The sequence below is a fragment of the Rana temporaria genome, chromosome 11 (genome assembly GCF_905171775.1).
Source record: "Rana temporaria chromosome 11, aRanTem1.1, whole genome shotgun sequence".
Classification (NCBI taxonomy): Eukaryota; Metazoa; Chordata; class Amphibia; order Anura; family Ranidae; genus Rana; species Rana temporaria.
In genome coordinates, this window is record NC_053499.1 from 161,614,014 (window position 1) to 161,640,471 (window position 26,458).

Genomic DNA, 26,458 nt, shown 5'->3' on the forward strand with positions numbered 1-26,458 from the left:
GATATATGTTGACAGAATGGCACGGCTGCGCAAAGCAACGTACCTGTATGTTGCTTTGAATTTGCCGCCATGCGGGCGTGTGCGTAAAAAAATAAAAAGATATTGTGTTTTTTTCGAAATTGTGGCATTTTTTGTTGTTGTTTACAGTGCAAAAAATAAAAAACCGCAGAGGTGATCAAATACCACCAAAAGAAAGTCAATTTTGTTTGGGAGCCATGTCACACGACCGCGCAATTGTCAGTTAAAACGACGCAGCGCCGAATCGCAAACAGTGCTCTGGTCGGGAAAAGGGGGGGGGGGCTGAAGTGGTTAAAAGTAGCGCAGTGTTGAATGGCAAAAAATAAATAAAAAAAAACCGCCCTGGGCATGAAGGAGGGGGGTAAATTCTTCCAGAGGTCAAGTAGTTAATGACTGCGGTTTGCTTTTCAGGAGAAATGAGGTTTGTGACTTTTTTCCCCCCAACAATGAGGAGATCTGGAATCTGTGGGAATGAAATAGTTAACAAAGCCATAGTCAGGTGAAGAGGTGATAAAAGGAATCCCTCCCCCCCCCCCCGCCATCCCCCTGTTTGGAGGTGAACACACAGCAGGTGCAGCAACAGGTGAGTCAAGACTTTTGGGTGTTATTTTTTTGCATACAAAATACTCCGGGTGGTAGAATCCTTATTGAATTGGGAAATAAAAAAATATTGAATTTAATACAAAATAAAATAGTACTTGTGTTATATTTTTGTGAACTGGCAGTGGCCCATTTACAACGTTTGCATGAATTTTTATACATGTTTACATGCAGTTAACGCTCGCTTTTTTTCCATCCACGTTTTTTTTTCCATCCACGTTTTTTTTCCATCCACGTTTATCCTGTGGGGTCACTTCCTCCATTTCTTGGGGTATTTATGTGCACTGCAATGTATTGCGGTGCGTTTGCACATGCAGGGGATGGCTCTCGCCTGTCTGATCTGGGGGGGGGGACTTTTTTAGCCCTGGCTCACATTGGTAAGTTTTGACATGCGATTTGAAATGTCAAATCGCATGTCAAATTTGACGGCAATTGCCGGCAATGGCACTGTCCTGATCGGTGCGACGCTGCATGTGCAATTTCCACACCGATTTCACTAAAAAGAGGGTTTCTGCTCTCCCACCCCAAATGTGGCATGTCAGGGCTGGGTCACCTTGCCTTAACCGCTTGCTGACGGCCCACCGCAAAACTGCGGCAGGTTGGTTTGGCTGCGCAAAATCACGTAATGTAGCGTGATGTTGCTCTGTGGCCACCAGTGGCGGCAGGGGCTCAATTTTTTTTTGGGGGGGGGGGGCACAAACGTAAAAAAGAAAAAAATTGCAGCCTCACTGTGCCCATCAAACACAGCCACTGTGCCATCAATTGTCACCACTGTGCCATGCCATAAAATGCAGTCACTATGCCATCATTTCACACCACTGTGCCATGGGGGGGGCACAAACGTAAAAAAGAAAAAAATTGCAGCCTCACTGTGCCCATCAAACGCAGCCACTGTGCCATCAATTATCATCACTGTGCCATGCCATCAAACGCAGCCGCTGTGCCATGCCATCAAACGCAGCCGCTGTGCCATGCCATCAAACGCAGCCACTGTGCCATCAATTGTCACCACTGTGCCATGCCATCAAACGCAGTCACTGTGCCATGCCATCAAACGCAGCCACTGTGCCATCAATTGTCACCACTGTGCCATGCCAAACACAGCCACTGTGCCCATTGATGCCACTGTGCCCATTGATGCCACTGTGCATGTCACTGTACCCTTTAATTGTCGGCTCTGTGCCCTTTGTTGCCGCTGTGCCCTGTAAAATGCACTTGCCTTAATCCGTCGACGTCCCTCGATGTCGTCTTCTCCCACCTTGGTGAAGCTTCAGCCAATCAGGTTACCGATAACCAGAATCAGCGAACCTGATTGGCTGAGACGGTCAGTCTTATCCAAGGAACGCACCCTCTACGTTCCCTGGATAAGACATCCGGGAGACGAGGGCTGTACACGGAAAGCCTATCAGAGCAGCTGGCTCTGATGGGCACTTCCGCACAGCCAACCAGCTGCCGTTATTCAGGTGGTCGGCGCTCCATGTCCGGCCATCTCTGAATAGACCAGCGGCAGCTGGCAATAATAACATACATTCATGCAATGCATGAATGTATGTTATTTCCGTGGCGGTGCGGAGCCAGAGGGGGCGGTGCTCCAGCGCCCTCTATGGACAGACCGCCGCTGGTGGCCACTAGGGTCGCACGCGGGCGCTCGCCCCCGGTGCTGATGCGAGTGCCCAGTGGGCGCAATCACCGCCGGGCACCCGCGATCGCTCGTGACAGAGCGAGAACCGGGAGCTGTGTGTGTGTGTGTGTAAACTCGCAGCTCCCGGGTTCATTCAGGGGGAGAAATGACTGATCGTGTGTTCAAAGTATGAACAGCGATCTGTCATTTCCCCTAGTCAGTCCCACCCCCCCTTCAGTTAGAACACACTTCAGGGAACATAATTAACCCCTTGATCGCCCCCTAGTGTTACCCCCTTCACTGCCAGGGACATTTTACAGTAATCGGTGCATATTTATAGCACTGATCGCTGTAAAAATGACAATGGTCCCAAAAATGTGTCAAAAGTGTCCGATGTGTCCGCCATAATGTCGCAGTCCCAATAAAAATCGCCGCCATTACTAGTAAAAAAAAAAAAATGAATAAAAATGCCATAAAGCTATCCCCTATTTTGTAGACGCTCTAACTTTTGCGCAAACCAATCGGTTATTGCGTTTTTAATTTTTTTTTATGAATAGGTAGAAGAATACGTATCGGCCTAAACTGGAAAAAAATACGTTTTTATATATTTTTGGGGGATATTTCTTATAGCAAAAAGTAAAAATTATTATTTTTTTTCCAAAATTGTCGCTCTTTTTGTTTATAGCGCAAAAAATAAAAACCGCAGATGTGATCAAATACCACCAAAAGAAATCTCTATTTGTGGGGGAAAAAAAAGGACGCCAATTTTGTTTGGTAAAGCCACGTCGCACGACCGCGCAATTGTCAGTTAAAGCGACGCAGTGCCGAATCGCAAAAAATGCTCTGGTCGTTGGTCAGCGAAATGGTCCGGGGCTGAAGTGGTTAAGCTACCAAGTTATTATAATTAAGTCATTTACTATTTTATTAATCCAAAAATGTTGTATTGCTGTTAAAATATATCCCCCCCCCCCCTTCAGCCGTTTTCGCGACGGGGAACATTCTACAGCCTTTTGGCGCAGATCAGACATTTTTTGCTTTGTGTCTGCAAGAAAAAAAATAAAAAAATCGCCTAACCGTTCCAACCAAGTGTGTGACTTTAATAAGAAAAATAGATTTCCTGGGCTGTCTGGACATTACCTGTAATCAAGCCACAGGCGCCATGTTCTTAAGATGATTGCTGCAAAATTATACCATTTTTTTTCCAATGCTATTTGTCGTGTTGTGGAGAGATTCTGGATCATTTTGCTGAAAGGGTTTCTGTGATTGGTTCTGGTCCTTAAAGAAAAAAACTTTATATAAAAAGTTTCTTCTTTTTTTTGTCTATAAAAGTTTTGCCTAGACTATATATTTTCTTTCCCTTTAGCAGTAGGAAAGTTTTGCTTTGGCTCTGGAGAAAGCCGAAAACTGTTTAGGCTTTGGCTCTATAGAGGAACATATAAAGCAACCCTCATCAAAAATTATTGGGAAAGAATGGGCATGAGAATTGAATCTCATGGCCCCATAGACGACAATATGAATCTCATGCTTTCATTTTCCCCACTGAACCAAAAATGCTGAAGGTAGAGAGTGTACACTCTACACAGGGAGGTAACTACAGTTCATGGGGCACCATTGCCAATTTATGATGGGGTGGCTATGTTGGCCTAGATGTTTGGCTGTTGGCCTAGATGTTTGGCTGTTGGCCTAGATGTTTGGCTGTTGGCCTAGATGTTTGGCTGTTGGCCTAGATGTTTGGCTGTTGGCCTAGATGTTTGGCTGTTGGCCTAGATGTTTGGCTGTTGGCCTAGATGTTTGGCTGTTGGCCTAGATGTTTGGCTGTTGGCCTAGATCAGGGATAAGCAATTAGCGGACCTCCATCTGTTGCAGAACTACAAATCCCATGAGGCATAGCAAGACCCTGACAGCAACAAGCATAACACCCAAAGGCAGAGGCATGATGGGATTTGCAGGTTTAGAACAGCTGGAGGTCCGCTAATTGCAAATCCCTGGCCTAGATGTTGGGCTGTTGGCCTAGATGTTGGGCTGTTGGCCTAGATGTTGGGCTGTTGGCCTAGATCAGTGATGGGGAACCTCAGGCCTCCAGATGTTTTGGAACTACATTTCCCATGATCCTCTTGCACATTGCAGTGTAGTTGAGCATCATGGGAAATGTAGTTCCAAAACATCTGGAGGGCCGAGGTTCCCCATCACTGGCCTAGATGTTGGGCTGTTGGCCTAGATGTTGGGCTTTTGGCCTAGATCAGTGATGGGGAACCTCGGCCCTCCAGATGTTTTGGAACTACATTTCCCATGATCCTCTTGCACTCTGCAGTGTAGTTGAGCATCATGGTAAATGTAGTTCCAAAACATCTGGAGGGCCAAGGTTCCCCATCACTGGCCTAGATGTTGGGCTGTTGGCCTAGATGTTGGGCTGTTGGCCTAGATGTTGGGCTGTTGGCCTAGATGTTGGGCTGTTGGCCTAGATGTTGGGCTGTTGGCCTAGATGTTGGGCTGTTTGGATGGTGCACTAGATGGGGTGGGTAGATGTTGGGGTGGGTAGATGTTGGGCCTACTGAAAGCAGTCCTTGCACTACTAGGGACCAGTGCGGTGGATAGAAGTGGTCAGGGAAGAGCAGTAGGGCAGGGAATAAACATTAACCTTAAAGTAATCATACCATGGGTTCGCTTATAAAAGAAGCCCCATTTATACTTTTCTGTTGGCCTGTCTTGAAATGCCACCAGTTTACTGCTACTGCAGGTATTTGACCCTTCTGGGTGGAATGAATACCTGCAGAGGGCATGTAGAGACATATGTGGCAGTGGGAGGACCAGATATTTACACACTGCAAGCATGGAAATGGCAGCTTGTGGGCATGGCCAATAGGCTGGTACCAAATGTGGAAGAATGGCACACTGAGACAAACTGGTGGCCCAATTATGTGGTTACCTTGTAGGTAGACCAATAGGTGAAGTAACTTTCAAGTCATACTTGAAACAGTCCCCCCGTCATCTGATGTGAACTACATGTACTTTTAATGTCTGGTTATACAAATGTGTGACATCTCAATAAACCTTTACCCGATTAAAAAAATAAAAAACAATATTAAAAAAAAATGTAAAAAAAATTAACAAACTATATTTAAAAAAAAACATATTTAAAAATAAATCCTATATAAAAACCATATTTAAAAATAAAAAGAAACCATGTTTAAAAAGAAACCATGTTTAAAAAGAAACCATGTTTAAAAAGAAACCATGTTTAAAAAGAAAAAAGAAACCATGTTTAAAAAGAAAAAAGAAACCATGTTTAAAAAGAAAAAAGAAACCATGTTTAAAAAAGAAAAAAGAAACCATGTTTAAAAAAGAAAAAAGAAACCATGTTTAAAAAAGAAAAAATAAACCATATTTAAAAATGAAAAAAAAAAACATATTTAAAAATGAAAAAAAAAACATATTTAAAAAGAAAAAAGAAACAATATTTTTTATTTAAAAATAAAGAAACCATATTTAAAAATATATATATAAACCAGATTTAAACAATAAAAACCCAAATTCCCTGGTTTTTCCGAAGCAGAATTTCCTGGCATTTTTTGTTCTCCGCTAATGTTGTACCATCAGAATGTCGCCGGCATCCATCATACGTACTTCTGTCATGACACAAATAAGAGCAAAACCAGCTTTTTGTCAGCAGCACTTGACATAATCAGGCGGCTGTTTCAGGAGCGATAAAGAAAATAAACCGGGAAAGGTCTCCAATCCCGCGGCAGAATTCTGCGACTTTAATGAAATGAAATATATCCGGAAGGCTTGTGAGTGACGGGCTGATCCGGCAATCGGCATATTTTTTCTTTTCCCCTCGTCTGCTGGAATGTTGGTGCAATTGTAACGTGTGTGAGAATTAAAACTGCGTGTCGCGTATTTAAAGGTCCGTTTCCACATTCGGCGCGCGTTTTCCCGACTTTCACAAGTGTTTTTTATTACAGTTGAAGTAAATAACAGCGCAGTGTGGAGTAGTTTGTAGTATATCCTGTAAAGCGCCGTGTACATAGTGGATCAGTTTGAAGTACACTAAATTGCCAAAAGTATTGGGACGCCTGCCTTTACACACATATAAACTTTAATGACATCCCAGTCTTAGTCTGGAGGGTTCAATATTGAGTTGGCTCCGCCCTTTGCAGCTATAACCCCTTCAACCCTTCTGGGAAGCTCATCCACAAGGTTCAGGAGGGTGTCTATGGGAATGTTTGACCATTCTTCCAGAAGCGCTTTTTGTGAATGGGGAAGGGGCTGGTTTGGAGCGGAATGGGGAAAGGGGCTGGTTTGGAGCGGAATGGGGAAAGGGGCTGGTTTGGAGCGGAATGGGGAAAGGGGCTGGTTGGAGCGGAATGGGGCCTGGTTGGAGCGGAATGGGGAAAGGGGCTGGTTTGGAGCGGAATGGGGAAGGGGCCTGGTTGGAGCGGAATGCGCAAAGGGGCCTGGTTGGAGCAGAATGGGCAAAGGGGCCTGGTTGGAGCGGAATGGGCAAAGGGGCCTGGTTGGAGCGGAATGGGCAAAGGGGCCTGGTTGGAGCGGAATGGGCAAAGGGGCCTGGTTGGAGCGGAATGGGCAAAGGGGCCTGGTTGGAGCGGAATGGGCAAAGGGGCCTGGTTGGAGCGGAATGGGCAAAGGGGCCTGGTTGGAGCGGAATGGGCAAAGGGGCCTGGTTGGAGCGGAATGGGCAAAGGGGCCTGGTTGGAGCGGAATGGGCAAAGGGGCCTGGTTGGAGCGGAATGGGCAAAGGGGCCTGGTTGGAGCGGAATGGGCAAAGGGGCCTGGTTGGAGCGGAATGGGCAAAGGGGCCTGGTTGGAGCGGAATGGGCAAAGGGGCCTGGTTGGAGCGGAATGGGCAAAGGGGCCTGGTTGGAGCGGAATGGGCAAAGGGGCCTGGTTGGAGCGGAATGGGCGAAGGGGCCTGGTTGGAGCGGAATGGGCAAAGGGGCCTGGTTGGAGCGGAATGGGGAAGGGGCCTGGTTGGAGGGGAATGGGGAAGGGGCCTGGTTGGAGGGGAATGGGGAAGGGGCCTGGTTGGAGGGGAATGGGGAAAGGGGCCTGGTTGGAGCGGAATGGGGAAGGGGCCTGGTTGGAGCGGAATGGGGAAGGGGCCTGGTTTGGAGTGGGGAAAGGGGCTGGTTTGGAGTGGGGAGAGGGGCTGGTTTGGAGCGGAGTGGGGGGAAAGGGGCTGGCTTGGAGCGGAGTGGGGGGAAAGGGGCTGGCTTGGAGCGGAGGGGGGGGAAAGGGGCTGGCTTGGAGCGGAGTGGGGGGAAAGGGGCTGGCTTGGAGCGGAGTGGGGGGAAAGGGGCTGGCTTGGAGCGGAGTGGGGGGAAAGGGGCTGGCTTGGAGCGGAGTGGGGGGAAAGGGGCTGGCTTGGAGCGGAGTGGGGGAAAGGGGCTGGCTTGGAGCGGAGTGGGGGAAAGGGGCTGACTTGGAGGGGAGTGGGGAAAGGGGCTGGGGGGGTGGAATGTCGGTGAAACGGAATTGAAAGTTGGTCAAACTGAATTTGTTCGGATTGAGAAAATAATAATCGAACTTGAAAACGAATAAACAAAACAAACCAAACAAATTCTGCACATGATTAGTAGCGCTGCATTGGTAACAGAATTACCAAAATTGTAAGAATTTAAATGTAACAAAAAAATGAATTGATATTGCAAGATGGCGCAGATTTGGTTGCACAGAAAATCTTCCATTGGAGGTTTGTTTCTCCCGGTTCCGTCTGTCCTTCCGCATTCAATTCTCCGGACTGCCTAGCGAACGGGCCGCCGATAATGTTTTATGCCTGTTCTGCAATTACCTTCAATTGGTTGCGTTTTTTCTTTGTCAGCCCAACTAAATGCGATGCGAGTGAAAGTGCTCTGTTATCTCTCCCGCCTTCCGCCGATCCCGCGATCGGTTCTCCGGGGCGGTTCAGACTTTAAAAAGCTTTTAATGTTTTGTTTGTCGGCAGATATAGAAAACGGAGTCTCATTTTAACATCTACTTACCAGTCTAAGAAAAAGACGGAGCTTTTAGTGGCGTCCAGCTTCTATAGGTTTATGTTCTGTCTCCATTCATTTATGGTTATTATACGCCGGACAAAGGAATAATTGTCACGGCAGAACTCGCCGCGCTCCGAATCGGGGAAATTAAAGTTGAATTACTATAAAATGTATAGAATTTGCGTCCATTCATTGGGAACACCGCTACAGAACTTCTACTGCATCTACATCTCTGCAGTCGTTCCCCAGTCGTTCCCCAGTCGTTCCCCAGTCGTTCCCCAGTCGTTCCCCAGTCGTTCCCCAGTCGTTCCCCAGTCGTTCCCCAGTCGTTCCCCAGTCGTTCCCCAGTCGTTCCCCAGTCGTTCCCCAGTCGTTCCCCAGTCGTTCCCCAGTCGTTCCCCAGTCGTTCCCCAGTCGTTCCCCAGTCGTTCCCCAGTCGTTCCCCAGTCGTTCCCCAGTCGTTCCCCAGTCGTTCCCCAGTCGTTCCCCAGTCGTTCCCCAGTCGTTCCCCAGTCGTTCCCCAGTCGTTCCCCAGTCGTTCCCCAGTCGTTCCCCAGTCGTTCCCCAGTCGTTCCCCAGTCGTTCCCCAGTCGTTCACACAGCTGTGGCTTAAATCATGCTCGTCTTGCGAGACAACATTCGCAAACCGAGTCAGGATTTTTAAAAATACACCGCGCTCGTATTGCGCAGCGCTCGTTAACCGCATTACTCGTAATCCGAGGTTCCACTGTAAGCCCTACCCGGAAAATAAGCCCTAGTTTAAAATGCTTGTAAAATCCTATAATCCACTCTATTACAGTACTATATCATGTACAATGTGAGTGTTTTTGTAACATAAATGCGGGGTAGAGAGCTCCGGCCGGTATACATTTTCTTCAAAGCCTAATTTTATAGAGATTTGGGAGGGAAGGGGACCTCGGGAATTCTGTTCAGCATGCCGGGCTGCCGAGATTTGAGTTTCAGAAGAGGCATAAAAAGAGTGTAAAGAAACTTCGGCCTTTCATCTGTGAAATGTCACCAGGACATGAACGGGACGTAAAATAACGCCATTCAGAGGAAATAATGAAAGCTTTGGCGTAATGAGAAGATGAAAGAAAAGCCATGTGCCCGATAGAAAACCTCAAATCATTCTAAAATGTAACGTTCTAATAGAAATGAGAGAGTTATGCAAATTTAACTTTTTACGGTTTTGTATTTTGCAAAACAAGCTTTGTAATTGTTCTACAAAGTAATCTGGTTTGGAGAATGAGTTGGAGCGGGGGAGGAGGTCATAGGGTGGAGGAGCCTGGCTTGTGTTTTTGATAGCAGCCATATGTCAATCAGCTGGCCGACGAGAGGGGCCCAAGGAAGCCCCTGGTCTGGCGACGAGAGGGGCCCAAGGAAGCCCCTGGTCTGGCGACGAGAGGGGCCCAAGGAAGCCCCTGGTCTGGCGACGAGAGGGGCCCAAGGAAGCCCCTGGTCTGGCGACGAGAGGGGCCCAAGGAAGCCCCTGGTCTGGCGACGAGAGGGGCCCAAGGAAGCCCCTGGTCTGGCGACGAGAGGGGCCCAAGGAAGCCCCTGGTCTGGCGACGAGAGGGGCCCAAGGAAGCCCCTGGTCTGGCGACGAGAGGGGCCCAAGGAAGCCCCTGGTCTGGCGACGAGAGGGGCCCAAGGAAGCCCCTGGTCTGGCGACGAGAGGGGCCCAAGGAAGCCCCTGGTCTGGCGACGAGAGGGGCCCAAGGAAGCCCCTGGTCTGGCGACGAGAGGGGCCCAAGGAAGCCCCTGGTCTGGCGACGAGAGGGGCCCAAGGAAGCCCCTGGTCTGGCGACGACAGGGGCCCAAGGAAGCCCCTGGTCTGGCGACGACAGGGGCCCAAGGAGGCCCTGGTCTGGCGACGACAGGGGCCCAAGGAAGCCCCTGGTCTGGCGACGAGAGGGGCCCAAGGAAGCCCTGGTCGGACGATGAGGGGCCCTGGTCTGGCGTGAACGGCGGCCATACTTTAACATGGCTCGACTAAAGTTAAGGCATGTTAAAGCAGGTGTAAATTTGCGACGGGAAAAAATTACTAGAGACGACGTAACGAATGCGAAAACCGCTGTGGATCGCCGTAAATGCTCATTAGCATACCCGACGCAGGAAAACGACGCAAACTCCACCCAGCGGCGGCCGAAGTATTCTATGAATCAGCCGCATAGATAGGACGAGAGATACGACGGTGTATCGGGAGATACGCCGTTGGATCTGTTCTGTGAATCTGGCCCAGGGTCTGCAGGTGAGTCATCCTGTACACAATAGGGCAAAGCTGGGCAGCATTAGTAGCAGCACTTCACACTGAGATATCAGGACACAGCGCAGGACTAAAACTTCAAGGGAATTTAAACTGGGATAGTTGGCAGGTATGAGGCAGCTGCTTTGGGCCCCACAACAATGACAGGGCCCTGGGGAGTTGCCCCTTTTGCCCTGCCTTAAAGACAGCCCTGGTGGCAGGGAATCGCATTAATGATAAATGCCATGGCAAGCAGAATCCATTCCTATATCTGTGTTTCAGCTGTACTGGCGGCATCGCCGAGTTTCACCCCGCCCAGGAAAATCTCAGTCATTTTTACTTCTTTAGACTTGGTAGGAAGACTAAATAATGCATCCCAGGTCATACATTTTAAAAGGATTAAAGAGTTAAGTTAATATTCAACGCGATGAAAAGCGGCTTTAGCAGCCCTTCTTGGCATCCTCCCGGCGGGCTGTTTATGCGAATCCATCGCGGTCTCCCCTCGGGGGGAGGATTCATTTTATTTAATCTAACCGATTTATAATTGCATTCAGGACCCCTATTGGTGCACCGTGTGTAATTGGGCCAGACAAGATTCTTAATAGTGTTGTGTGTTTGGAGCATTTAATTAAAGGAGGGGGAGGGAGAGATTTCACTTTGATATCTTTTCATTGTTGAGGTGTAGAGGTACGTAATTGGGAGTTAATGGCGGTCTTTAAAAAGTGGACTTGGGTTGATTGCTACCGGTGGTCCAGTAAACCTAAATTATATAGGTAGATTCACAAAGTTAGGCCGGCTTATCAGTAGATAAGCCGGCCTAACTCAGAATCTACGCCGACTTATGTTTAAGTGCATGCTCAAACAGAGATACGCTTAAACCCATCTAAGATACGACGGCTTGCGCCGACCTTTCTTAGATTGCAATATTTTGGATGGCCGCTAGGTGGCGCTTCCATTGCGGTCGGTGTAGAATATGTAAATGAGGGGATACGTCGATTCACGAACGTACGCCAGGCCGACGCAGTACTTTTACGCCGTTTACGTAAGAGATAGGCCACGTAAAGTTAGAGCTAGGCTCTAGTGGAATAGTAATGTCAAGTATGGCCGCCGTTCCCGCCGCGAAATTCGAAATTTTTCCGTCATTTGCGCAAGTCGCCCGCGAATCGGGATTTACGTCGTTTACGTCCACATCGAAATCAATAGGCCCGTACGGCGTACTTAGCCGCAATGCGCACTGGGAAATGTAGGCACCCGGCGCATGCGCAGCACCCAAAAAACGTCAAAAACGTGAGGTCAAGCCTCATTACCATTAAACACGCCCCCCTCCAACCCATTTGAATTAGGCGCCCTTGCGCCCGCCACGATTACACTACGCCGCCCTAAGTAAGGAGGTAAGTGCTTTGAGAATCATGTACTTGCCTCTCTTACTTAAGGCGGCGTAGTGTAAACACGCTAGGCTACGCCGTCTTAAAATTGCGCACCTGTACCTGAATCTACCTATTTGTATGTAAAATGGGGCCTATGCACCTTCTCCAGATGCAGTGAGAATTCACGCTTGTCTGCAATGAGGTCTCTGTTTAAAGTGATATGTCTGGGCAACCGACCTCCAACAATTCTGTACATTTCAGCAATACATTCACAATGAACAGTCCATTCCCTTACCACTGGAAGACCAGAGGAATAGAAATCTATTGTAATACAGGACAGGACTGGCGAGAAGGCAAGTGTGCCTACAGTGTCTGTCTCAAGGGACGGAAAACAGCCTGGCCAGTCCATACCCAAGCGAGAAGATTTTCAGATAAGATGGCGTGTCCCTGCAATTTCCCTACTTCGACACCTATCACTGTCTGCCAGATGGGTGACCTGTCCCTATTCTAGCCTCACAATCAAAAGGTGCACCAAGTCTAGGAGCCAGGTCCTTAAATAGTCTTTTCCTGACCCAAGATGGCCACCGGTCACATGGGGCACTAGCATCCAATCTGATAGCTGCCTCCTGTGACCCAGGAAGCCATAAAGCAATAAAGTTCATCTTGGCTTCCTCTCCCTCTGCAATGCCGCTTCAGGTGAGTGCCACCTGCAGCGGAGAAAGCAGACTGCACCTGCCTACAAGCCTACCTCCAGGGAAACTGAAACTAGACTGACCCTTTTCAGCACAGAGGAACCCTTAAAATGGCTTTCTGATATCGGGGAACCCCTGCTAAAAATGTATATCTACAACTCGTACGTGGTGATGGTCAGTGGGAAGAATGCTCCTTACGTTAGTGGTCATTGGGAAGAATTACCGCCTTATAAATATCTAAAAAGATCAAGGGTGTCAGTGGGAACTTATCTGAGAGGCAGAAATTGCTCAAGGAACCCCTAGCAAACTCTGGAGGAACCCTAGGGTTGAGAAACTGGACTAGAGAGTATGTTATGGCCCAAAACCACACTCCTGTTCTGCAGGAATACATACAAAGAGACATCCTCTAGACTAAATTGTATTAGTTGGTGTGACTGGTGGCCTCTGTACTATATAGGGAGAAGCTGTCTGTTCCTGGTGGCCCCCTTGGGGTAATTGCCACATAACCTTGCATCAGGGCCGTCTTTAAGGCAGGGCAAAAGGGGAAGCTGCCCTGGGCCCTGTCATTGTGGGGCCCAAAGCAGCTGCCTCATACTTGCCAACTATCCCAGTTTAAATTCCCTCGTCCCTTAAAGTTTTAGTCCTGTGCCCCGATATCTCAGTGTGAAGTGCTGCTACTAATGCTGCCCAGCTCTGCCCTATTGTGTACAGATGACTCGCCTGCAGACCCTGTGTTTACATGTAAATAACCGTCATTCATGTGTAAATAACTGGAGCATTCATATGTAAGAGCCGGCTCAGACTTCCGTGGCACGACTTCGGGGGCGACTCTGCAAGTCGTCCTGAAGACAACTTCAGAGGCGACCTGCAAAACGACTTCTGTCAATGCAGGTCGTCCCGAGCCACCCCGAAGTCGTGCAAGAACCTTGCACTTGCGTCGCTCCTATTAGAACGGTTCCATTGCATTAAATGGGACGTGACTCGTCAGGCCAGTGTGAACCGGCTCCTAATATTGGCGGCCAGCAGCATTCATATGTAAATAAAGGCGGCATTCATAATTATATATATATATATATATATATATATATATATCATGCCACTCTCTGCAGTGAAGAGATGTGCTGTAACCTCTAGCAACCAATCGGTGAGCAGTATTACTGTACAGTAATCTCTAGCAACCAATCAACAAGAAGAAATAATGTGCTGTAACCTCTAGCAACTAATCAGCGATCCGTAATTTGTGCCGTAACCTTTAGCAACCAGTCAGAAAGTGGCAAGGATATTCTGTAACCTCTAGCAACCACTCGCAATCTCTGATCTGATACAGTAAACTGATTTTAAGCCTAGCTGATATTTATTGTATGTCTCGGAGCAGGTGAAGAGCAAAATTGCATGGGGGGGGGGCGGGAAAATTTTTTGCCCAGGGTCCAATCAATATTAAAGACAGCCCTGCCTTGCGTGTTCATGAGCCCCAATGGAAACACCAAAACAATTTTTTTTTTCCTTGGAAAAGGGGAGTTACCGCTCCAGGTGGGTATGCTGGATAATCGATAGATTCTCAGGTGACCAGGAGTGCCGGCAATGCACAAGGCAAATTGTAAAGGCTAGAAGAATGGACAGCCGCACTTCCAAAAAACCCTTAGGTTGTCTTTATTGTAAAAAAAAAATTGACAAATGCACTACAAAGTACAGCAAAACAGTGGAGATGGCAGCCTACGCGTTTCACACTGCGGTCAGTGCTTAATCATAACTTAAGCACCGACCGCAGTGTGAAACGCGTAGGCTGCCATCTCCACTGTTCTGCTGTACTTTGTAGTGCATTTGTCAAATTTTTTTTACAATAAAGACAATCTTAGGGTTTTTTGGAAGTGCGGCTGTCCATTCTTCTAGCCTTTACAATTTTTTTTTTTCTTAGAGTGGTTTTCTTACCAAGGGAATGAGATGAAGGGAAAAAGTCAGGACCTTAATCCATCCCACTCCCTCCTGGCATTGTGCCCAGGCCTCTTTCTAGGGAAAAATCACGAGCTAAAACTCCACATTCAGCCCGCCATCTCTTTAAAATCTTGGCTACAATGGAAGTCCAATATATTGATCACAATGTGTCTCTTTAACTCTTCCATTCAATTCTATTCCCAGAACGATGACACAAGAGACGGCGACAGCAGATCAGGACGTCTTCTGGGACACTTCTGAGAACGTCAAACAGGAGAAGAAGAAGCCTTCAAGGAAGTCAGAGGGGAAGACCGCCAAAGAGAAGAAGAATGAAGAGAAACCGGAACATGAAAACCGAAAGGAAAAAGCCAAGAAAGGCGACAATGAGAAAAAAGAGAAAACGGACAACAAAGAGGAACCAAAGAAAAGGAAGGAAAAGAAGAGCAAGGTGAATGGGTTTGTTTTGGAACGGTTATTGCAAAAGTTCCCTCTCGGGGGACCAGATCTCTGCCGGTGTTTTGTATTTCAAAAGGCTCTGAAGTTGTCAAAAAGAATAAAACTTTTTTTCTGGTTAGTTATATCGGTCCATGTTTTCCTGTAGAAAAAAAATAGTCGATCCTTAGTTCCATGGGCGTCCACTGAAAAATTTTCGGGGGGGGGGGGGTGCTTCCGCAGCGGTGATGGGCATTTAACCCTTTCTTTAAACGCTAGCAGGGGTTAAAAGCGCCCGCTAGCGGCCGAATAGCGCAGCTAAAATGATGGTAAAGCGGCACTTTTTAGCGGCGCTTTACCGATAACGCGGCCAGTTGGCAGTGTGAAATACCTCTTGAGATAATTCAGCTTCACTCCATGCCCATATAAATATAGCCTAGAGAATGTACAGACCCCCCTTCAGCACAGATGGACCCCCATTCTGCACAGACCCCTGCATTCAGCGCAGATGAAACCCCCTTCAGCACAGCCCCCTCATTCCGCACAGACCCCTCCATTCAGCACAGACCCCCCTTCAGCACAGACGGATCTCCCCTCCTCCCATGCCATTCAGTACCTCAGATCAGCCATCAGCACGGCCGGGTCACGGCAGGTTCCCTCCCCCTGTGTACACACAAACACTGGAGGGGAAGGCGGCTTCACTCTGCTCGCAGTGTCTGTGTGACATCCGGCCCGGGACCGCTCAGACAGCCCGCGGCTGCGAGACTCTTCAACACCTTCTCGATTTTACAGGGGGGGGTCAATTGCCCCCCCTTGCCCTATGGAGCGGACGCCCATGCTTTGTTCCATGAAACTGCTTTAGCATCATGGTGATCCCAATTTCTGAGCCTGTAAATACCAGTTCTTGTACCATCCATGGATGAGTGGAGAGCCGAGAAAAATTCTGACTTTAATTTCCTGAAATTTGAAGAAAAAAAAAATTGGGGCAACATCTAAATTTTGTTTAGGCAAAATATATTTTAAAGTATTGAGGTTAAACCAAAAAACGAAATTTGTATACATTGCGGTTTAACAAGTGTAGCGGTCACCGCCGTTTACGACAGCTTATCCGACACTCCTCAATCCAGCAGACAGGACCCATTGGATTTTCCCCAGAAATAACGAGACACAGCTCTGTTACTGGTTCCAAAATGTATGAATCCTTTTAATGGTACACTCAGCTTGTTATATACAGTTTTAGAAACCAAGTGAACAATTAATCAACTCCACCCACCACACAAGGAATTTTGATACACATTCTTTTAGACAATGACATTCAGTTGAGTTAATTATTAGTCATCCCCCCAGACGTCCCGTCTCCGCAATAATCTATTCACTGCTACATAATGCACATTCCTTTGTAGACGTAATTGACATGCTAATCCATTACACCTGAAAAGAGATGTCTGACCTTTAGACTGCTAACTCACAACACCTCTATCATCAATAGTATCTTCATATCTTCACACCAAACAGTGTCATTAGCATACACAACATGAAATATCTAGAAGCAGACTCAATTAACACCTCAAAAGCATGTGTCCCCACATTGAATGAGAACACTCCATTGACCTGCTGGAGTCAGACTTTAACAACTTGTAACATTTCAAGATCTCCTGCAATACATGAATTATCAGTAATGTCCTATCATGTAATTTATGATATCATTTCTCAGTCACCCTATGCCCAAAAGGGGCATAGGATGACCCTAGAGTCATTAGTGATGCTGGCACAGGAGTACCCCACATCCTTCAAAGGTCTCTTGGTGTCACGTGCCATTCCGTTACAAGTGAGGTGGCTGGTTAGCGTGTGGTGTGAGTTTTTTGTTAATGTTTTTGCTTTTCACCTTTTTTTGGCATGGTGGGGGGGGGGGGGGAATCTGAAACCGACACCAAATAAATTGGTAAAGGCAGGTTTCAATATATTGTCACACAGTATAATTGGTAACAAAGGTATGAAAGGGGATTGGCAATAGCAGTAGGGTAACTAAACCTACAGTATGATCAATAGTTGGCAGTAGGAATAGGAGAACACTACGCATCGGGATTAGCATCAACAATAGCAAGATCACCGTCAGGGTATCAATGGACAGTAACAGGATTAACTACATTAGGAGACTGTATTACCCAGGTGCATATGCTAGGGCTATGCTCACTAAGTGGAGGTACTGTTAAAATGGATAATAGGGGCAGTACTTTGTTCTTCTGCCGGCTATAGTTGGGGTCCATAAGCAATGTTTGTGCACTTAACAGTCTAAATGAACTAGTATGCAGTGTAGGTGTTCTATAATAAGTATTCTGCTTACAGTAAGCCCCCTTTCACACTGGGGCGCTATAACGCTAAAAATAGCGCCTGCAAAACACCATGGAACAGCCGCTGCTGTCTCCCCAATGTGAAAGCTCTCGGGCCATGTTTCTGTAGGGCGTGTTTTAATTTGAATTCTTTATTTTCCAGGCAAGCAAGAAGTCCCAATCTGCACCCCAAAAGGAGGATGAGCTCTCTGGGTAAAATTTGTGTTCCTTTTTAAAATACTCCTCATTTCTCACTGGTTAGTTGTATGAAGATTTTGTGATGCCATGATGGCCTTTTGACAAGTGTGTGTCTATTTTCTGCCTTCTAAAGTGGTGCTCCAGTCATCCAGACTTGGATTTCACTGCACACTGTGAGCTTCCCACAATGTGCATTAGAAGCTGCAGCAAGTCAGAGCCCCCCGCCTCCAGCATCATTTAGGCCTTTCCACCCCAGCCTGACTGTCCCTTAAGCCCCCATACACACTATCCGATTTTCTGCAGGTTTTTGTCTTCAGATTTACCAAAACATGTCTCTCTTTCTCGACGTGTGTCTCTCTTTCTCGACGTGTGTGTCTCTCTTTGTCGACGTGTGTGTCTCTCTTTGTCGACGTGTGTGTCTCTCTTTGTCGACGTGTGTGTCTCTCTTTGTCGACGTGTGTGTCTCTCTTTGTCGACGTGTGTGTCTCTCTTTGTCGACGTGTGTGTCTCTCTTTGTCGACGTGTGTGTCTCTCTTTGTCGACGTGTGTGTCTCTCTTTGTCGACGTGTGTGTCTCTCTTTGTCGACGTGTGTGTCTCTCTTTGTCGACGTGTGTGTCTCTCTTTGTCGACGTGTGTGTCTCTCTTTGTCGACGTGTGTGTCTCTCTTTGTCGACGTGTGTGTCTCTCTTTGTCGACGTGTGTGTCTCTCTTTGTCGACGTGTGTGTCTCTCTTTGTCGACGTGTGTGTCTCTCTTTGTCGACGTGTGTGTCTCTCTTTGTCGACGTGTGTGTCTCTCTTTGTCGACGTGTGTGTCTCTCTTTGTCGACGTGTGTGTCTCTCTTTGTCGACGTGTGTGTCTCTCTTTGTCGACGTGTGTGTCTCTCTTTGTCGACGTGTGTGTCTCTCTTTGTCGACGTGTGTGTCTCTCTTTGTCGACGTGTGCGTCTCTCTTTGTCGACGTGTGCGTCTCTCTTTGTCGACGTGTGCGTCTCTCTTTGTCGACGTGTGCGTGTCTCTTTGTCGACGTGTGCGTGTCTCTTTGTCGACGTGTGCGTGTCTCTTTGTCGACGTGTGCGTGTCTCTTTGTCGACGTGTGCGTGTCTCTTTGTCGACGTGTGCGTGTCTCTTTGTCGACGTGTGCGTGTCTCTTTGTCGACGTGTGCGTGTCTCTTTGTCGACGTGTGCGTCTCTCTTTGTCGACGTGTGCGTCTCTCTTTGTCGACGTGTGCGTCTCTCTTTGTCGACGTGTGCGTCTCTCTTTGTCGACGTGTGCGTCTCTCTTTGTCGACGTGTGCGTCTCTCTTTGTCGACGTGTGCGTCTCTCTTTGTCGACGTGTGCGTCTCTCTTTGTCGACGTGTGCGTCTCTCTTTGTCGACGTGTGCGTCTCTCTTTGTCGACGTGTGCGTCTCTCTTTGTCGACGTGTGCGTCTCTCTTTGTCGACGTGTGCGTCTCTCTTTGTCGACGTGTGTGTCTCTCTTTGTCGACGTGTGTGTCTCTCTTTGTCGACGTGTGTGTCTCTCTTTGTCGACGTGTGTGTCTCTCTTTGTCGACGTGTGTGTCTCTCTTTGTCGACGTGTGTGTCTCTCTTTGTCGACGTGTGTGTCTCTCTTTGTCGACGTGTGTGTCTCTCTTTGTCGACGTGTGTGTCTCTCTTTGTCGACGTGTGTGTCTCTCTTTGTCGACGTGTGTGTCTCTCTTTGTCGACGTGTGTGTCTCTCTTTGTCGACGTGTGTGTCTCTCTTTGTCGACGTGTGTGTCTCTCTTTGTCGACGTGTGTGTCTCTCTTTGTCGACGTGTGTGTCTCTCTTTGTCGACGTGTGTGTCTCTCTTTGTCGACGTGTGTGTCTCTCTTTGTCGACGTGTGTGTCTCTCTTTGTCGACGTGTGTGTCTCTCTTTGTCGACGTGTGTGTCTCTCTTTGTCGACGTGTGTGTCTCTCTTTGTCGACGTGTGTGTCTCTCTTTGTCGACGTGTGTGTCTCTCTTTGTCGACGTGTGTGTCTCTCTTTGTCGACGTGTGTGTCTCTCTTTCTCGACGTGTGTCTCTTTCTCGGGATTATTTTTATTTTTTTTAACCAAAGACATATAGCACAGTACATTTTGGCTTAAATTGAACTTTGATTTTATTAATTGTTTTACATTTTGTTATTGAATGTGTTTTATAGTAGAAAGTATTTTTATTTTATTTTTCATTTTCATTTTTTTTTTTTTGTTTAAAAAAAATAAAGCCCAGTGGTGATCAAAACACCACCAAAAAAAGCTCTATTTGTGGTGAAAAAAATGATAAAAAAATGTATTTGGGTACAGTGTTGCATGACCGCGCAATTGCCAGTTAAAGTAGCGCAGTGCCGAATAGCAAAAAAAGCCCCGGTCATGGAGGGGGGTAAATCTTCCAGGAATGAGGTAGTTGGGGTCGTTTAATTTTCAGTGAATCCCTCGGAGCGGAAGTTGTGATCTGCAGCGGCCAAATCTGAGATGTGAAGAGTCAAAGTAATGCCGATAAGTTACTTAATGTTCCCGGATCTGTCCCAAAGCGCTCTTCATCGCTCAGGTATTCGCATCGGATATCAAACGCGCTTTGATCTCCTTCCTGCGCCTTTCCTGTACAAACGTCGGGCTCACCTGTCACCGAGATCAGCGGGGTTCTTCCTAAGATCCTAAATTGGCTGGTGACTGGAGGGAAGAGCCGGATACGTGTAAAGTTCACTTTATATCGTTTGTTGGCGAGTTGTATGTCGGGAGCGCCGAGAACTTTTCAGGATCGGTTTAATGGAGGCTAAATGTGGCGCTTGGTGCACTAAGTGGTTAAATTTGATTATTTTCCCATTCTGCCGAACGTGTGTCATTGGTTGGAAGGGAACGTTCACATTTAATGAAGCAATTACAAGTTATTGATTTTTTTATCTCACTTTAGTGTTGTCGGTGTTAAAATGGAGCTTGAAGATGAAGATTTTACATCTGTAGAGAAGCCGGGGAAAAAAGGGAAGAAGAGAGCGATGGAAGAAGCTGAAGACACTAGGTTCGTGTCTCGGTCGTGTCTCGGTCGTGTCTCGGTCGTGTCTCGGTCGTGTCTCGGTCGTGTCTCGGTCGTGTCTCGGTCGTGTCTCGGTCGTGTCTCGGTCGTGTCTCGGTCGTGTCTCGGTCGTGTCTCGGTCGTGTCTCGGTCGTGTCTCGGTCGTGTCTCGGTCGTGTCTCGGTCGTGTCTCGGTCGTGTCTCGGTCGTGTCTCGGTCGTGTCTCGGTCGTGTCTCGGTCGTGTCTCGGTCGTGTCTCGGTCGTGTCTCGGTCGTGTCTCGGTCGTGTCTCGGTCGTGTCTCGGTCGTGTCCCGGTCGTGTCTCGGTCGTGTCTCGGTCGTGTCTCGGTCGTGTCTCGGTCGTGTCTCGGTCGTGTCTCGGTCATTGTAACGGTCACCACCGTCTACGACCTTCCATCAACCCACGACAGCTTATCTGACACTCCAACCATCCAACAGACATCAGACATCCCCTTTTCCTAGAATAACGAGACTTGCTCTGTTACTGGTTTCAAAATATATGAGCACTTTTAATGGTTTATATACAGTTTTCAAGGCATGTTTCAGTGATCACAGGAACAATCAAACTCTCCACCCTCCCATCACACCCTGGGGGGGCTTCAATACACCTTCAGATGGGCTAATTGCTAAACATTCCATTAACATGACATAATCACTGCACCTGAGAAGTCACATTCCTTCATTAACAGAATTCGACAACACCATCACACAATGATTTTCCCTCAATCCACATCTGTAGACAGACGGTCTGTCTTCGACAGAAAGGTATTCACACCTCTGAGCATCAATAAGCTTTACACAGTGTTATCACACAATGAAAGGCCTTTCAAGAGCCAGCCTCATTTAACATGTCAACAGTCTACACAGAGAGATGAGTCATAGAATAAACCAACACTTTACAATATCTCCTGCAATGTGAACTATCAGTAATGTCCCCTGTCCTGTAATTTAGGATATAATTTCTCAGTCACCCTATGGCCCTATCGGACATAAGGTGACCCTAGACATAAGACTCCTTGGTGACGCCGGTACAGGAGTACCCCTCATCCTTCCAAAGTCTGTTTGTCACCGGTCATTCCGTGTCTCGGGTCGTGTCTCGGGTCGTGTCTCGGGTCGTGTCTCGGGTCGTGTCTCGGGTCGTGTCTCGGGTCGTGTCTCGGGTCGTGTCCCATGAAATCATCATTAAGGCCTCATTCACATTTGGCGTTCCCAAATTGCGGCAAAACACGCAACACATATTTTAATGGAACCCCCTCGAACACTGTGCGATTCTGCCACGATTGTCACTCCTCGGGAAAAAGCACGTTCAAATATTGCGCCAAGCTCTTCTTCCGAAGGAGTCAGTAGCTTCTTTTCGGCGACAAACGCACATCGGTCAGCCCCTTTTGAAGTGAATTGGGTTTAAAATGACTTGAAAGAATGCTAAAGTGACCTCTTAGTTGATATTATTTAGGGTACACGCCCTCCCCCGCCCCCCCCAGCACCTACTGTGATTTTACACAGCGTAAATCTGTCAGCAAGTCCAGCCAATGATTCATGTCCGGGAGCTGCTTGATCGGCTAAGTCCAATCACAGCCCAGAACTGTGTTGACAATCAACACTGAGCTCTGTACAGAGGGAATAATCTCAACGTTTCTTATCCCTGCAAAAGGTCGGTAAAAGCCACACACATTACCCATAGGCACACATTAAACCCCTTAATTGCCCCTAGATGTTAACGCCTTCGCAGCCAGTGTCATTAGTACAGTGACAGTGTATAGTATTGGCGCTGATCACTGTATTGGTGTCACTGGCAGTTAGCGCCCTCCAGCGTCAGTTAGTGGCTGCCGCACTAATGCAGTCCTGTTATGAGTCGCTGATCACCGCCATTGGTAGTCTAAAATGAGAGGTATAGGGGGGGTGTATAGAGAGGTAGAGGGGGGGTGTATAGAGAGGTAGAGGAAGGGGGTGTATAGAGAGGTAGAGGAAGGGGGTGTATAGAGAGGTAGAGGAAGGGGGTGTATAGAGAGGTAGAGGAAGGGGGTGTATAGAGAGGTAGAGGAAGGGGGTGTATAGAGAGGTAGAGGAAGGGGGTGTATAGAGAGGTAGAGGAAGGGGGTGTATAGAGAGGTAGAGGAAGGGGGTGTATAGAGAGGTAGAGGAAGGGGGTGTATAGAGAGGTAGAGGAAGGGGGTGTATAGAGAGGTAGAGGAGGGGGGTGTATAGAGAGGTAGAGGAGGGGGGTGTATAGAGAGGTAGAGGGGGGGGGTGTATAGAGAGGTAGAGGGGGGGGGGTGTATAGAGAGGTAGAGGGGGGGTGTATAGAGGGCGGGGGGTGTATAGAGAGGTAGAGGGGGGGGGTGTATGGAGAGGTAGAGGGGGGGGTGTATGGAGAGGTAGAGGGGGGGGTGTATGGAGAGGTAGAGGGGGGGGTGTATGGAGAGGTAGAGGGGGGGGTGTATGGAGAGGTAGAGGGGGGGTGTATGGAGAGGTAGAGGGGGGGGTGTATGGAGAGGTAGAGGAAGGGGGGGTGTATAGAGAGGTAGAGGAAGGGGGGGGGGGGGTGTATGGAGAGGTAAAGGGGGGGTGTATGGAGAGGTAGAGGGGGAGGGTGTATGGAGAGGTAGAGGGGGAGGGTGTATGGAGAGGTAGAGGGGGGGGGGTGTATGGAGAGGTAGAGGGGGGGGTGTATGGAGAGGTAGAGGGGGGGGTGTATGGAGAGGTAGAGGGGGGGGTGTATAGAGGGGTAGAGGAGGGGAGGGGGGTGTATAGAGAGGTAGAGGGGAGGGGGGTGTATAGAGAGGTAGAGGGGGGGGTGTATAGAGAGGTAGAGGGGGGGGTGTATAGAGAGGTAGAGGGGGGGGTGTATAGAGAGGTAGAGGGGGGGGTGTATAGAGAGGTAGAGGGGGGGGGGTGTATAGAGAGGTAGAGGGGGGGGGGGGTGTATAGAGGTAGAGGGGGGGGTGTATAGAGGTAGAGGGGGGGTGTATAGAGAGGTGGGGGTGTATGGAGAGGTAGAGGGGGGGGTGTATAGAGAGGTAGAGGGGGGGGGTGTATAGAGAGGTAGAGGGGGGGGGGGTGTATAGAGGTAGAGGGGGGGGTGTATAGAGGTAGAGGGGGGGTGTATAGAGAGGTGGGGGTGTATAGAGAGGGGGGGTGTATAGAGAGGGGGGGGGTGTATAGAGGGGGGGGTGTATAGAGAGGGGGGGGTGTATAGAGGGGTAGAGGGGGGTGTATAGAGAGGGGGGGTGTATAGAGAGGGGGGGTGTATAGAGGGGTAGAGGGGGGTGTATAGAGAGGGGGGGTGTATAGAGAGGTAGAGGGGGGGTGTATAGAGAGGTAGAGGGGGGGTGTATAGAGAGGTAGAGGGGGGGTGTATAGAGAGGTAGAGGGGGGGTGTATAGAGAGGTAGAGGGGGGGGTGTATAGAGGTAGAGGGGGGGGGGGGTGTATAGAGAGAGGGGGGGTGTATAGAGAGGGGGGGGGGTGTATAGAGAGGTAGAGGGGGGGGGGTGTATAGAGAGGTAGAGGGGGGGGGGGTGTATAGAGAGGTAGGGGGGGGTGTATAGAGAGGGGGGGTGTATAGAGAGGGGGGGTGTATAGAGGGGGGTGTATAGAGGGGTAGAGGGGGGTGTATAGAGGGGGGTGTATAGAGAGGGGGGGGGGGTGTATAGAGAGGAGGGGGTGTATAGAGAGGGGGGGTGTATAGAGAGGGGGGGTGTATAGAGGGGTAGAGGGGGGGTGTATAGAGGGGTAGAGTGTATAGAGGGGTAGAGGGGGGTGTATAGAGAGGGGGGGGTGTATAGAGGGGTAGAGGGGGGTGTATAGAGGGGTAGAAGGGGGTGTATAGAGAGGGGGGGGGGTGTATAGAGAGGGGGGGTGTATAGAGGGGTAGAGGGGGGTGTATAGAGGGGTAGAGGGGGGTGTATAGAGAGGGGGGTGTATAGAGAGGGGGGTGTATAGAGAGGGGGGTGTATAGAGGGGGGTGTATAGAGAGGGGGGGGTGTATAGAGAGGGGGGGGGTGTATAGAGAGGGGGGGTGTATAGAGAGGGGGGGTGTATAGAGGGGTAGAGGGGGGTGTATAGAGAGGGGGGTGTATAGAGGGGTAGAGGGGGGTGTATAGAGAGGGGGGGTGTATAGAGGGGGGTGTATAGAGAGGGGGGTGTATAGAGGGGTAGAGGGGGGTGTATAGAGAGGGGGGGTGTATAGAGGGGGGGGGTGTATAGAGAGGGGGGGTGTATAGAGGGGGGGTGTATAGAGGGGTAGAGGGGGGTGTATAGAGAGGGGGGTGTATAGAGGGGTAGAGGGGGGTGTATAGAGAGGGGGGGTGTATAGAGGGGTAGAGGGGGGTGTATAGAGAGGGGGGTGTATAGAGGGGTAGAGGGGGGTGTATAGAGAGGGGGGGTGTATAGAGAGGGGGGGGTGTATAGAGTGGTAGAAGGGGGGGTTGTAGAGGGGGGTGTAGAGAAGAAGAGGGGGGGTGAGGGTGTAGAGAGGTAGGTCATTAAGGGGGTAAAACCTTCTGGAGCTGAAGTGGTTGCCCCCACCCCGCTACACTTTGTCTGCGCCCTTTGCTCTCTTGACAAAACATAAAAAAATGGCCCAGGCAGCAGAAAGTTGTTCCATATTTCCGGTGTCGAACCTTGAAGCGAATGAGATTTACTTTTACATTCCACATTAGTCTAGAGCGCACCTTTAATGGCTTCGGATGAAGAGTCGCCGCTGACAAGTAGACTTTTGCCGCCCGTGATTGATTGCAATAACACAAACAAAAAACAACCACACAGACGGGAACGATCGTCTAATAGCAAAATGTAATAAAGGCAAATGGAAGAAGAAAGGAAACAACTGTCACTGTACAATATACAGCAAATCAATTCTAATTTACCTTGGAAGTTCTGATCTTTTTTTTTTTTTCTATTGTCGTTCTCCGGGAAGGCGAAACGCGCCGACCGAACAACACGAGTCTGATTGCAAATCACCCAATACATTCGTCTTCTTAATATAACAATATTACGGCTTTAATCCATTCTGAGCGCGGCGGTGAGGCGTTATCGAACTCGGGGAAATATTGCGAATTACTGGCAGAGAAATATCACATATTAAATTTTTTACTCTGCAGGTCGAAGAAGAAGAAGAAAATAAAGATCGAGGATGATAAAGAGGAGCCGGGGAAGGAGAAGCCGGATGAAAAGGTTTGAGATACTTTATAACTCTATTCAGACGCAAAACACGCCGAGCGGCTTTTTTTATTAAAGGGGAATTACGTTTTTATTAAAGCCTGAATGTCTATTCGGGGCAAAGTGGTGGGGTCCAGAGAGCAGGGGTGTCCAAACTACGGCCCGGGGGCCAGGTGGGGAATTTTGCTTGCTTTTTTCCAGCCCTTGGGGCATTATTACCCCCCACTGTCTTCAACAGTAGGGCATAGTCCTTGCCACACTATTCCTCCCGCTGATGGCAGTGGCCAGGGCTGTCTTAATGAGAGGGCACACCTGGGCACTGCCCAGGGGCCCCAGCTGCATGGGAGGCCCCTGCACTTTCCCCAAAGCAGCTGGTCCTTGAGCCCACTCTGCCCCGAAATTGGGGGCCCCATGATGGCACTGAGAGCGATACACAGGGGAGGCAGTCTGCCTACCTACTTTCTGCCTCCTACCTACTTGATGTCTGTTTACCTGCACTTTCATCATTGTAGGGGCCCCAGAGCATTACTTTGCCCAGGGGCCCATGATGCTATTAAGACGGCCTTGCCAGTGGCGGGGCACTATTCCATCCGGTGACACCAATGAAGAGGCACACTATTCCATTCCGCTGGCGATGGTGATGGGGGGGGGGGGGCTATAGCTCGTGCCTGGTGATGGGGGGGGGGCTATAGCTCGTGCCTGGTGATGGGGGGGGGGGCTATAGCTCGTGCCTGGTGATGGGGGGACTATAGCTTGTGCCTGGTGATGGGGGGACTATAGCTTGTGCCTGGTGATGGGGGGACTATAGCTTGTGCCTGGTGATGGGGGGACTATA

At 48.8% G+C, this 26,458-nt stretch overlaps 1 protein-coding gene across 1 annotated transcript; it reads left to right on the forward strand.

Annotated features, from left to right (window-relative positions):
- The first annotated feature begins 549 nt into the window (after nucleotides 1-549).
- LOC120916850 (nucleolar protein 58-like) lies at nucleotides 550-25,644 on the forward strand. The gene is made up of 5 exons (XM_040327793.1): nucleotides 550-601; nucleotides 14,673-14,916; nucleotides 17,394-17,443; nucleotides 20,345-20,449; nucleotides 25,566-25,644. The coding sequence occupies exons 2-5, from the start codon at nucleotides 14,677-14,679 to the stop codon at nucleotides 25,642-25,644; spliced, it is 474 nt and encodes a 157-aa protein (XP_040183727.1). The 5' UTR covers nucleotides 550-601; nucleotides 14,673-14,676.
- Nucleotides 25,645-26,458: the final 814 nt, after the last annotated feature.